This window comes from Curcuma longa, chromosome 3, assembly GCF_044706935.1.
Source record: "Curcuma longa cultivar G26 ecotype Majalengka, Jawa Barat chromosome 3, ITB_CL_G26_1.1, whole genome shotgun sequence".
Lineage (NCBI taxonomy): Eukaryota > Viridiplantae > Streptophyta > Magnoliopsida > Zingiberales > Zingiberaceae > Curcuma > Curcuma longa.
In genome coordinates this window covers 650,936-663,656 of record NC_133863.1, presented here as the reverse complement: position 1 = coordinate 663,656, position 12,721 = coordinate 650,936, and the positions used below count along the sequence as shown (strand labels likewise).

Below are 12,721 nucleotides of genomic sequence, written 5' to 3'. Positions count from 1 at the left end.
TTATTTTTGTCATAAATATCATCATCAATTGATGACGAAACAATTGTTTGTCATGAATTTTGTTACAGATTTACAACAAATTATTTTCGTCGTTAATCAACTATTTTTTTATGCTAACTAAGTAGCTACTACACAGTTGTAGCTAAACTCTAAATTCTAAATTTTTAAATTCGAAATCTTAAACTCTGAACTCTATTATATCAAAATAATTTTTATTAACTTGGTCAAAATTATTTAAACTTTATCAAAATCACTTTAAAATAAGTAGTTGCTATAATATTAAAATAATATTATATTAACTATTATATGTTATAGTAGCTACACGTTATAGTAGTTAGTCGTAGCTGTTATAACATCACTAAAGTAAAGATATTTTCAAGATAAAATATTTGATGAACGATTTATATAATTTGGAACACTCTTTTGATTATTACCCTTCTTAATTCCCCAACATATGATAGGTAATAAACACACCTGCAGGTGCGATGAGCATCTAATGAAGACATGAAGAAATCCTCAGAACAGCCAAAAGAATTATCATTCAAGAAACTGCTGAAAGGGCCTCTACTGTAGCTTGCTTTGGAATAGAGTAAAACAAGGTTTTGAGGAGCTATTTCCAAAACAACATCCAATGGCGTAGCTAGGTCTGGGCTATATTGGGCTCCAGTCCAGTGCAGCTCAGCAATTGAAACCATTACTAATACATTATTTTACAGTGCAATTACAATTAGAGCCAATAGATCAATTAGAGTCAAGGCATATGAAGTCAATCCAGTCCAGTATAGTCTAGAGCCCAATGTAGCCCAACAATTGAAGCTCAGAGTAGTAGTTAAAATCTTGGCTATGCCATTGACAACATCTATGATCCACCAAAAGAGACATTTGGCACGAAATGAGGTGAAGATTACCAGTCATGCCCTTAACAAAGTTGTTCTCATCTTTGTTTTAGCATGTCTAACAGTAGTAGACATGCGATCGATAGTAAAGTAATGAAGTTGACTTCCAGAGAACAAGTATAAATTGCAAATCTGAGTCCCAAGCTTCTTCCTTTTGGTTATTTTTGTTCCACCTTGTACAGCCAAAGCAAAGAGCAAAAAGGCTGGAGATGATGAAGCAAGCTTTTCTTTGCCCCTTTTTTTTCTGTTTTAAAAAGGGATCAATCATTTTTTATCAGTATCACTTTAGTCTTTAGGTTCTGTTAAACAAAAGAGTATTTTTTGGAAGATATCTGATGAGAAAATGCAGTTCTCTCTAGTTTAATCACGGAAATATATCTTGTTATACATCATTTAATTTGTTTGTTCTTTAAGCCTCGTTCTCGACCATGGCACGGAGAAGACAAGCAATGGTGATTCCCTCAAAGTGGGTACGACCGGCAAAATTAGCACGCTGATGAAGCAAGACTTAGACGGCGGCTAAGCAATCGCCTCGGCAAGCTGGGCTTCTCCAAGTTGGATCATTCTACTCATCAAGAAGCTTGGACTAAGAAGATTCAAAGTGTCTTGTGAAAATTAAAGTTTGGCAATTTAACTTTCTTTTCATTCTTAAGCATTGCCCTCTTGTTATTTTTGCTCTTACTTGCTTCTAATTCCATCATTAATAAAGGCTACTGCTTATTATTCATATCAACGGTGCAAGAAATGATGGTGCAGAAAATAAAAAAAAATCAATCATTAATTAAAATTTTGAAGAACATATCGACACATAATTCATAAGAAATAAAAACGACAATGAACTATTAATTTCCTCCTATCTACGGCAAAAAGAATGCATGCTGCTGCAATCATGATTCATCTCCCATCCATGGCGCTGGAAACCTCTAATCACCTCTTCACAGCTTCGCCTGCAAGTGCAATTCCATAGGCGAGATAAGATATATCAATCACTATCAGGCAAATTAAGTTCTCCGTAGAAATGGTCAGTTCTCTCATTCAAGAAGAAGCGCATATTTTTTACCTGTGAATAAAGAAAGGTTCCGAGTATGGCAATGGCCGCGCCGAGGGCATTGATGGGCTGGATGGGCGTGCGGAAGATGATGATGGAGGAGACGATAACAGATATCCGTTTCATGGTGTTTCCGACGCTAAATGTCAAAGGAGAGATTTCATCCAATGACATGTAGGAAACCTGGTTGTACAAGTGATAGAACACACTCTGTGCTGCCACCCACCTGTTCCAGAAAATTAAGTTGCATGCAAAAGAGTGAAACCAATTGGAAAGAAAAGAAAGCAAAGTCTACTTCAAACAAAATTTGAAGAAAGGACTAAAGTTTACCAAACAAAATGAGGACCAATCTCTGATATGGCCTTCTGCCAACCAGCTGCCCAAGCCTTGGGACCTTCCACGGCAATTGCAAATGGTGTGAGTATCAACAGGGATAACAGAGAGAGGCAGGCATAGTAGTTCATCCCGCTGACAGACTTCCCGGTCATTCCTCTCTTTGAGAAGATGTTTCTAAATACAAACGCAAGATTCGATATCATTGCGCCCATGAAACCTGCAATCAATGCGAACGAGCATGAATTATCTCTCAGGGCTTGTGGATTTGTAGAATCAAAGCTATGAGATTGAAAGAACACTTTTTTTTTTTTGTATCATACCAGTGATATTAAAATTCAGCTCCGTTAGGGCAGACAAGGCGCAGCCACCAATGATAGGCAGAAGCGAGAGATAAACCGATACAGGGAAAGCTTCTCCAAGAAGAAACCTTGATACCAGAACTGTGAAAGCTGGCTCCCCGCTCTTGATTATGTGCGTGAACGACACGGCTACCTTCGACATGCTCACTGTGGCTGCTACATGCCCGATGGTGTGCGCCACGGCCACCTGTAATTCGATTGGGAAACTCCATAGTCAGAATTCAGGAACCAAGAAAGAAGAATCGGTGAATACGAAAACCCCAATTTTTGCTTACCGGAGTTAGGGATTTCCAGAAGCCCAAGTCGGTCTTGGGCGGCTCGGTAACCCTAGCAGCCCAGAAGGCGAGCATTATGAGGGAGCCGGCAGCGAGGGAGAGCGTGGAGGTCAGCCAAGGGTAGGGGAAGGCGTTGAGGACCTTCTTGTTGTAGATGTTGAACACCACGTTCAGCGCCCACCACGTCGCGAAGTAAAATCCGATTTTGAACTTCTGCGCCGCCGCCGATCGACTCTCCTCCTCGCCGCTGAGCGGGACGGCGTCGTACCTGCTCGCCTCGTGCGCCCTGGTCTCCAAAGAGCGGCCTTGACGCTTCGCAGAGTACAAACCTTGGCTTGGGGTTAGGTAAAGGGGCTTATGAGCGGAAAGGGAACTCGGGGCCACCTTGCACAAGAAGGGAACTCGAGGACGAACACCAAATCTCGGCATACGAGCCACCGAAGATCTTGGCGGCGCAGCAGCAGCAATTGCTGAGGAAGAAGAAGCCATGGCGGAGCAGAGCATCGTCGCGATCGATCGAGTTGACGGCGAAATACTGCAAAAGATTGAAGCGCTCTGTTGGAGGGACGGAAGGTATTTATAGGGAGCCGTTCGAGGCCGTTTCTAAAAAAGATATTTTCATTCTTTTTTAAAATTTTTAATCTAAAAATTTATATCGATTATAATTCAATTGACAGTTTATTTTTAAAATTTGTCTCGAATTTGAATTATTCACCTGACAGAATATTTTAATATTAGATTAAAACTACGATAATTATCCAGTCATAATTGTAAATTATCGAACTAGTCATAATAAAAATTCTGTTATTATTGTTTACTAAGTATTAGCATGCTAAGAAAAAAAACTTTAATTTATTTAAAAATTTGTTTCTGCTCCGGCTGCGCTAGGCCGATCCGGGCGAGGGGTTACGGCGGACTGAGTAGCGGCGGCTCGGAGGCGGTGGCCGGAACCTGCTGGGGGGATGGCGGAATGGCAGACGAGGCCGTCGCAGCCTCCATGCACGTCGCTGCTGCTGTTGCTGCTCGACCGACGGCGAACGAGGCCGAAACCCAGGACGATGCCCACCAGCAGCAGCACAACCACCACGAAGAAGAAGATCTTGGTGGCCTTCCCCATGCACGTAGCACCACATCTTCCCTTCCTCCTCCCACGGATCAGCACCGACCGGCCTCTCGACCACAGAGTGAGAGCTACAGAGAGAGAACTAGAGAAAGTGAGAGAGCGAGAGAGAGAGTTTTGGAGTTCTGAGCTTTTGCTTCGCTTTGAAAGGTATTTTATGAAGAAAGCGAGGGGTGTGAAGCTGACAGATGGCACTATCTGCCACATGCGCCGCTGTTTTAGCGGTAGAAGTTAAACTCTCGAGTTGATTACGATGAAATAATTTATTAAAATAAAAAAAATTAAATTTTGATAAAATTAAAATAATATTTTATTTTATCATACCCAATTATAATTTTTCAATTTAACTTCTTATAAATAGTCATGGAATCAAATATATAGGACTGTTAAGATGATAGATTTCACCGAGGTTGAAATTTCAAATTTAATTAAATCATAAAAAATAGATAATTATATTACCAAAAATATATATGCACCCTCTACTCATAATTTGACAGAACTAAATACATTTTTTTTGTCCCCTTAGAAGTAAAAAAAAAAAGATAAAAATTACAAGAGCATTTTTTTATTAAATAGTCAAAAGATCGTTTTTTTTATTTATAAATAACGTCTCGTTTCATCTCATCTTAAATTTTTTTTAAAAAATATCTTTATTTCCCTTAGCATTATAGACAACTACCGGCTATAACTATTATAATATAAAAAAAACTTAAATATAATTATAATAATTATAAAACATAGCCACTACAATATAATATTAATCAATATTAATCAAAAATAAAATATCTACGATATAACAGTTAGAAGTTAAAACTAATATTAATCAAAGTTAAAGTATCTTTGTTAAAACTAATAATTATAAATCATAATTAACGTTAAAAATAAAAATAAAAATAAAATAAGATGAGATGGACTGATATTTTGATCATAAATAAATAAACAAATAAATGTCCTATTGGCGGCAAAGAAGAAAAGAAGAGCTGCAGCATAACTCAACCATGTTCATCATCACTCACTCAGCAGCTCTGACATTGCTTACATGGTACAATTGCTGGCACACAGCACTGCCAACAAAGGGCGATGGCATGGAACAAAAACGCCAGTCCTTCATCACGTTCGTGTATCATACAAATGATTCAAAAATCTTGCAACTAATACTTTTCGACATGTACAAAATTCACAGTGTGTTTTTAGTTTTGCTTAATTCCCATCTACTGCCATGGGGTCGATGTGTTTGTTCAATGTTTTGCGACCCATTTTGCTTCTGGATCGTAATGGATGGAGATCGTTAAACAATGCCGGCATCTTCCAAAAGAAAACTAATGAGAAGATTCAGTTATCAAAGAATAAATGAAGCTTCCCAATTTGCAACTAATGGTTGATATATGCACACGGTAAATAGAACATTACCTTCTTTTTGTTTTCCAACTGAAGTCAATCGATCAACTTTCATCGTCTGAGGAATCTGAGCTAGAACTGTCATCCACACGCCGATCCTTGATCGCCGGAAAAAGCAGCTGCTTTGGACTGGGCACGGTTGATGACGATGAGTTTTCACGAGTTGGAGCTGCTGGCTGCTTCACTTTCCTTGGTGTTTCTCTAACTTCTTTGCATGCCTTTTCCAAAATCAGAAGAAAGTCTCGTACGATTACAAACAATCGCAGCCCCTCGTCCTTGGCTGAATTTCCATGGAAAAAGTCGATGGTTTTCTTCACCAAAGATTTTATTCTCTTGTCTTCCTCTGATATGAAACTGATTTCAGTTTCAACCTCCGAGGAAAATTTCTTTAGCATGTCATGAAACCCACTTTCCTCCTCAAGGCTCTTCATGTTTGTATTTAGGAATTCCTTCGTCTTTGCTAATCTGTGGTTAAGGCTTACTACCAACGATGTCAATGCATCAGCGTCCAGACCTGCAGCTTTTTTGACATGTTGAAGTTCATCTGCGAGACCTGAAACAACTTTGAGACCAAGTTTACGGAAGTAGTCTTCCGATTCGTGGAGCGACTCATCAGAGAGATCGCGGGAATTGACACTAGAGATGCTCCCACTTCGCTCCCTTGCCTGACGAACAGCACGCACCCCTTCTGATCGGATTATCTCTTGGACAACAAAATGCAACAGTGTTGTCTTGCCATCAGTTCCTTTGACATCGGACAGCTTCAAGAGTGTATCAAGCTTGAATGCTTGTGCTCCCCCACGGAAGGTACCATCATTCATACGATTGCCAGTTTTAAGAACAGCTTCTAACAGCTTCAAGAACAGGCGATTATTTTTTAACTCTCCACAAGCCATCTGAAAATAATAGATGGAAAAAAGAAAAGAGCATGTTATTTGAATCAGCTATACAAATAGTGCTAGATATGTAGGAAAAAACAATTGTCTGATGATACAATCAACATGAGTGGTATTCTAAGCATTTCACTGATGAAAAGAAACCCATTAGACGATTGACTGATATTGCTCAGCTATGGAACATAACCATGACTGGAAAGAAAAGCCAAAGGTTGTTTGAAAATTTGTTGTTAAATTTTAATACAAGGAATGGTGAATATGAGCACAAATAATGGTGGCTTTACAAGTTTATAAATACTAGCATAGACAAACATTAAGTCACATAAGATAGCAAACTGATTGATTACCATACTAAAACATTTGTAACAAGACAAACAAACCTTTTGGAAACTTAGTTATCACACATGTAATATAACTTCAAAAGCATAACAGACACAAAAGGATGTCACTTTGTGTGGTTCAAGGCCATCATTGAATGTAACCGGACTGAAGTTTAGTTAACAAATTCTCTCCAATACAATTTTACCGATATATACATGTTCAACACGAGTATAAGCTCATATACTAATTTTTTTTTACGTATCTTCACCTGGTCATGTTGCTCTAGGCCATCATTTTGTTTGATATGTGAATTTTGGGATTCAACAATCAACTATTTTGTAATATGACATCCGAATAGTCAAAAGATATTACCTCTAGTATAGAGAATGACTGCTTCACATTTAAAACATCTTCTGGCAGAGAAGTCTTGAAAAGAAGTACATCTAGTCGTTGGAAAACAAAAGGGATTTCCAATAAAGCCTTCAAGAACTGTTCTGCTAAAGCAAGTTCTGCGGGATTCCCTGTATATAATCGAAGCCTCAGCTCTTCATCAACTGTAGGAGCCATCTTGAGCAACGTTTGGAGTAACTCCACAGAAAGTTCACTGTCTTCTTCAGAAAAATAGAAAAAAGCATCAGAATGCAAGAATATAACAAAGTTCAAATTTTTAAGGTACATGTCAAGCTTGTAAGGTTAAAAAGAAAACACCCAAGTTATAGTCTGTACGAGGTGAAAAGATAATCCACAAAATTGGTTAATTCTAATCTGGATAAGCTGAGGTGATCATAATTGGACGAGGCCATTCAATTTTGTCTGGGAGATGAGAAATCAAATTCAACTGGAAATTTGCTAGATTGGCTAGAAAAAAGATGAAATAAGATGGATCAGGAAATTAGCTAGATCAGAGAAAAATTAGACTGTATTGGCCAAAATTGGCTTCTTTTTTGTTTCTTGAGAAACTAAATTCTAAAGTTTTGGTCTTAATCTTCTTTCTAATAAGAAACTACAAAGTGGAGAGCAAAAAAACAAATGAAAAGATGTAAGAATAGAAGAAGTGATCTTCAGGAAATGATGGATAAAGGGAATCAAAAACAGTTGTGCCACTTCAATGCAGACATTTTTGGTGTTGAAATATGTATTTCGGCAGCAAAAAACATCATCCTACGGCTGTAGGTCAAAGACAAACTTTGACTTCAGAAAGCACAGATTCAAGGACAATAGAAAAGATTGTTTTTCACACACACACGCACGCGCATGCACACACAAAAAAAAGTTGCCATAAGTTTACATGCAGAATATGTTTTAAGTCTATGAAACTTAATTATTCTAATTCCCTCTACCCCTTTCAATTTCCACTATAATCCATTCAACTGTGCTAACTAAAAATCCATTATTGACCTTTGAAAACACCCATTCTATGTCAACTGATTCTCTTTCATATTATCATCTATCGAAATTTTACTTGCTCTCGGATATTATTACTTTTGTCTTCTAATACCCGGCCCCATACATTCATCTTACCAAGCAAATGAACTAATATAACAATTTTTCAAAAAAAAAACAAATTCAAGCTTTGCAAGTCACCACCATAAGAGGACAAGATAAACAATTCTTTCAACAGATCCAAATTGCTCGAGAAAATTTTGTTGTCTGAGGATTTTATTTATTATTCCAAGCTAGTTAAAGTATAAATCCCTACCAGCCTCATAAACACTAAACCAGGTGCAAAATGTAACTATACATTGGCATAAAATGTTCTTGAAGACAATTTGCTATTTAATTTCAAGTGTACCTCCTTCCAAGAGCGCACCACGGACTACTACTATTTTCACATTCAGTGCCTTCAATGAAATTGCCAAATTTTGGGATTTCTTGGCATCAAGTATTCGAACATACTGAACAGGGCTCTTTGATGTTAACTCCTTCACAACATTTTTGGAGTTATTAACAGGTGTATAGCCAAATAGATTTTCAATCATCTCTTCATCAAACCTAAATATCAAACATCAGTATAAGATTACACGAAGGATCAAAACAAAAGTTACCAAGGAGCATACTGGAAAGAACCAGCTTGAAGTTGGTCCCACACCATTGATTGATCAGAGTTTGCTTGAACTTTATCCCAAAAGAATGGCTTCAATTTTGTTTTTGGTGCTTGGTTGCTAGATGAAGGATGTTTTAGTCCAAGTGGGGCTGGCCGTGGCACTCTTGAGTTTGGGGGTGGTGGAGCGGGGGCAGTAGAAGATTTTGGTGGAGGCGGAGGGGGACCACCTTTTTTGTTGGGTGGTGGTGGTGGTGGCGGTGCCCTTGCAACTGGATCATCCTTTTGAACTGGAGGAGCCACTGCAGGCGGTGGTGGAGGTTGTGGATGTCCTTGACATTGTGGGAATCCAGGAGGCGGTGGTGGTGGTGGATGACCAAAAGGTGGTGGTGGTGGTGGTGGATGACCAGAAGGTGGTGGTGGTGGTGGTGGTGGATGACCAAAAGGTGGTGGTGGTGGTGGTGGATGACCAGAAGGTGGTGGTGGTGGTGGTGGTGGATGACCAGAAGGTGGCGGTGGTGGTGGTGGTGGTGGTGGCGGTGGTGGTGGATGACCAGAAGGTGGTGGTGGTGGTGGTGGTGGTGGTGGTCCTGCTGGAGCTTGTGGAGGTTGCTGAGTTACAGCTGTACTAGGTGGAGGTTGTGGTGGAAGTGCAGGTGATCGTGGTGGTGGCGGTGGTGGCGGTGGCGGCCCTTTATGAGCTTGTGGAGGTGCAATAGGAGTAGGCTTTCCTGCAGGTTCATTTGTAGGCACAGTAGAGGGCTCTATTGATGAATTGGAAAATCTTGAGTCTTCAGTTGAGTCGACATTCAAGGAAGCATTATCATGTTTTGGCTCAGATTTATGGGATAAAACTTCCAACTTATTCTTCTCTTGTAAACTTACTAGCCTTATAGGGCTTTTTGGAGAACCTGGAACCATAATAAAAAGAAATCAACAGTTGAACTTTGTGCTCATGGCCAAAAGTACAAAGTATATGAACTTCCATACCAGAGAGGTCACTCAAACTATAACTTAGTAGTGGACTGTCATCTCTTAAGCTAGAACGTAAAAAAACCTTTTTCTTACGGCATTTGTAATATATGATAAAGAGAATCACTGCAAAACAAGATGTCCCAGTTACGCTTAAAATAACTGCAAGAAAAATTGTCTCGTTGATGGTCTCTTGTGTCTCTGGTGGCAAATTTTCTTCTGCACTCATGCTGAATTTTGATGAAGAGGATATGTGAGCATGAGTTGGAAGTACATCAGGAGTCTGTCTCCTTGCAGGAACTAGGGGAGGGGAAGGCAATGGATCAAATACATATCCAACATATGGTGATGCAGCTGAAGCATGAGAAGCAGGTGCACGGGCTGTTGCAGATTGACCAGAAAGATTCCGTCTTGAAGGATGTCCAAGTAAGTGGCCAAGATAACAAGAATACAAGTTCTTATAACCTTTCTCTTCTAGTGAACTGAGAGCTTGGTGGTTCTGTTTTCTCAAACTTTCAAGATAGTGCTCAAGATGTGAACATAGAGAAGTTGCAGCTTCATCTTGGGCATCCCCTGTAGGTGAACCAGCTTTTACATAGATATGCTTGGAAGCTTTGACAAAGGCCTCCAAAAGAGGTAATCGACAATTGTTAATAATCTCATTTATATCTTCCAATCGTAGACCACAATCAAGCAACATTTTTTCCATCTGTCATAGTTGTAAATCGTCAGCATCCAATATTTACAGTGGGATCATTGGATCAGCAGAAAATCATCTGACGCATTCATTGAGATGGATGTCACACAACTAGCATCTCTTTTTGTTATCAGGGGCTGAAATTTTCCTGAAGTTTCCTTCTGGGTTTTGATTGTAGGAGAAATCCAGTTCTCAAATGCAAATAATTACCAATAGAAAGAAAAATTAAATGGAACACAAATATGATATCAGTGTAGAAAATCCCTGAATAGTTAATTTTATGCCCACATAAATAATATCCCTAAATAGTTATCGTGCCTTGTTGAAGGCACACACACTGTAATCAATTTGAAGCACGCAGACCTCACCTCGCCAACAACACTTCTAATCTATTGACAACAATCTAGGCACACAATGACAAGATGTCAATTAGAGTTATGATGTTAACTAGAGGTATGCTAGAACCTAGTATAATTAATTTAAAGGATAAAACTGGCATGATGTGGCTTAATGGTAGCTCAAATGAGACATATTAACTATCGATGAAGTTTCAAGATGACATGCTGACTGACTCCTTAAAGATTTTCCAGACAAAGAACTAGAAAATCATGAATCAATAGACAGACGACAAACTTCTTCACTATAAATCATCATCATCATATCAAGTTTATAGAAGAGATATGTTTTCTAAACTATAATTCTAGTCATAGTTCCACAAAAGAATATGAATCAAAGAAAGATGAAACTGGGGCATCAAAGCAATCTTCTTACCATATAATGAGCCAAATTGAAGAACTGTAATTGTCTCCCTGCTGACATTTGCGGAACAACAACCAGAAACAAAATCATACATCCAACAATCATACCATTCCTGCTTAAGGCCATCATCTCTCTGATACAGCCTGTACATATATGCTACCATTCTCATGACATAAGTTTGTCCTTGCCGAATAGCTCTCAGAATATCACCTATGCCTTACACAAAAGATCAGTTGACGTCCTTCCTTGAAGTAAGAAATCTCAGAGCCATGATCCTAATGTCCAGAACCAACAACCATGTGAAGTTGCCCGCGGAATGGATGGATGCTAATCACGTAGAATCATAAATATTCTTTCGAGGATCTCCTGTTGAATGGATAGATTCCAAAAGGCCAATGCCAGAAAGAAAGCATCAGAAATCCGCAACCGGAGACAACCAACGCATGAACGCCTAACTATGAATCCGAAAGCGCCAAAGATCGATTCTTTCTCTTCCGTGAAGGCGCAAAAGATCCAAACCTACAAAGCAAGGCTCGAATTACCGAAAAGGAGAGGTATCCCCAAACCCTCAAGAAGAAATGCAAACGATGATCGATGGCAGATCCTTTCGCCACTGAGAACCCACGAAATGTGCCAAAATTCGACAAACACCAAGACCTGGCATGTCATTCAGGTGGAAGCCAATAGATAGGATCTAGCCAGCCGGGTTCCTCGCCTGAGGCCTCTGCCCCCCTTTGGGTTGGCTGAATGGCCTCAAAGGACGAAGTTTGTGACAAAATGAGAGCTGAGAGAAAGGAAAAGGAGCTCTTTTGTGGACGAAGACGACCGAATGGAGGATTGCGACGAGCAATTTCTCTCTATCCTCGATGCTTCTTCCTCCTCTGGCGTGCAGAACTTCGGGTTAGGGAGGAAGCGAGGAAACGAGGAGACCGGAGGGCGGAAGACGCTCGAGGGAGAAATTAGCGCGGCCTTTTGTTGGCTGGCTATTGATATATTAATTTATCATCGCTCCCTTTACAGCTCTATTATTTTCTTCAAAAAATTAAAAAAAGGAATATATTGAACTTTGAGTTTTACCTCATGGTGATGTAAGCATCTTCTTTACATCCCTCCTTGTGAATCTTCTTGACTTTCCCATCATCTTCTTGATATAATGGGCGACTTTTTGCCGACATCTCCTCGTCGCTATTCGAAAATTCTCGATCGGACTCGGATGAGGGCTCCTCCTTCTGTTTCCTCTTCTTCTTCTTTTCTGCAACCAAAGTTATACCTTTCTCTTTGGCAGATACGTTAGCTTGTTCATGTAATTCAAATTTGTAAAACAGTTCATCTAATTTAACAATTGAAAGATCCCTAGACACTTTATACGCATCGACCATCGATGCCCATAGAGTGGTTCTGGGAAAGGCTCGAAGTACATACCTTACCAAGTCCCGGTTGTCAATTTTCTCACCTATTACATAAAGATCGTTCACAATCTCCTTGAATCGCCCATGTATTTGGCTTACAATCTCGTTGGACTTCATGGTGAAGGTTTGGAGTTGTCTTACCAAGAGATTCCTCTTGGCTCGTCTTGATTCTCTTGAACCTTTGTTTAGTTCAA

At 39.5% G+C, this 12,721-nt stretch overlaps 1 protein-coding gene across 1 annotated transcript; it reads right to left on the bottom strand.

Annotated features, from left to right (window-relative positions):
- Nucleotides 1–5,000: 5,000 nt before the first annotated feature.
- LOC141824390 (formin-like protein 11) lies at nt 5,001–12,034 on the bottom strand. Its single transcript, XM_074711673.1, has 8 exons — nt 11,131–12,034; nt 9,681–10,371; nt 9,320–9,601; nt 8,707–9,022; nt 8,442–8,641; nt 7,022–7,257; nt 5,445–6,328; nt 5,001–5,353 (listed from the first exon to the last, which is right to left on the bottom strand). The coding sequence occupies exons 1-7, from the start codon at nt 11,245–11,247 to the stop codon at nt 5,477–5,479; spliced, it is 2,694 nt and encodes an 897-aa protein (XP_074567774.1). The 5' UTR covers nt 11,248–12,034; the 3' UTR covers nt 5,001–5,353; nt 5,445–5,476.
- Between the last annotated feature and the right edge of the window lie 687 nt (nt 12,035–12,721).

Excerpts from the sequence above, each read along its gene's own strand:
- LOC141824390 (XM_074711673.1), bottom strand. The coding sequence starts at position 11,247 with ATGATGGCCTTAAGCAGGAATGGTATGATTGTTGGATGTATGATTTTG. Across the intron at positions 8,642-8,706 it reads CTTCAAGCTGGTTCTTTCCA|GTTTGATGAAGAGATGATTG; the intron begins GTATGCTCCTTG and ends TTTGATATTTAG. Across the intron at positions 7,258-8,441 it reads TGGTGCGCTCTTGGAAGGAG|ACAGTGAACTTTCTGTGGAG; the intron begins GTACACTTGAAA and ends TTTCTGAAGAAG.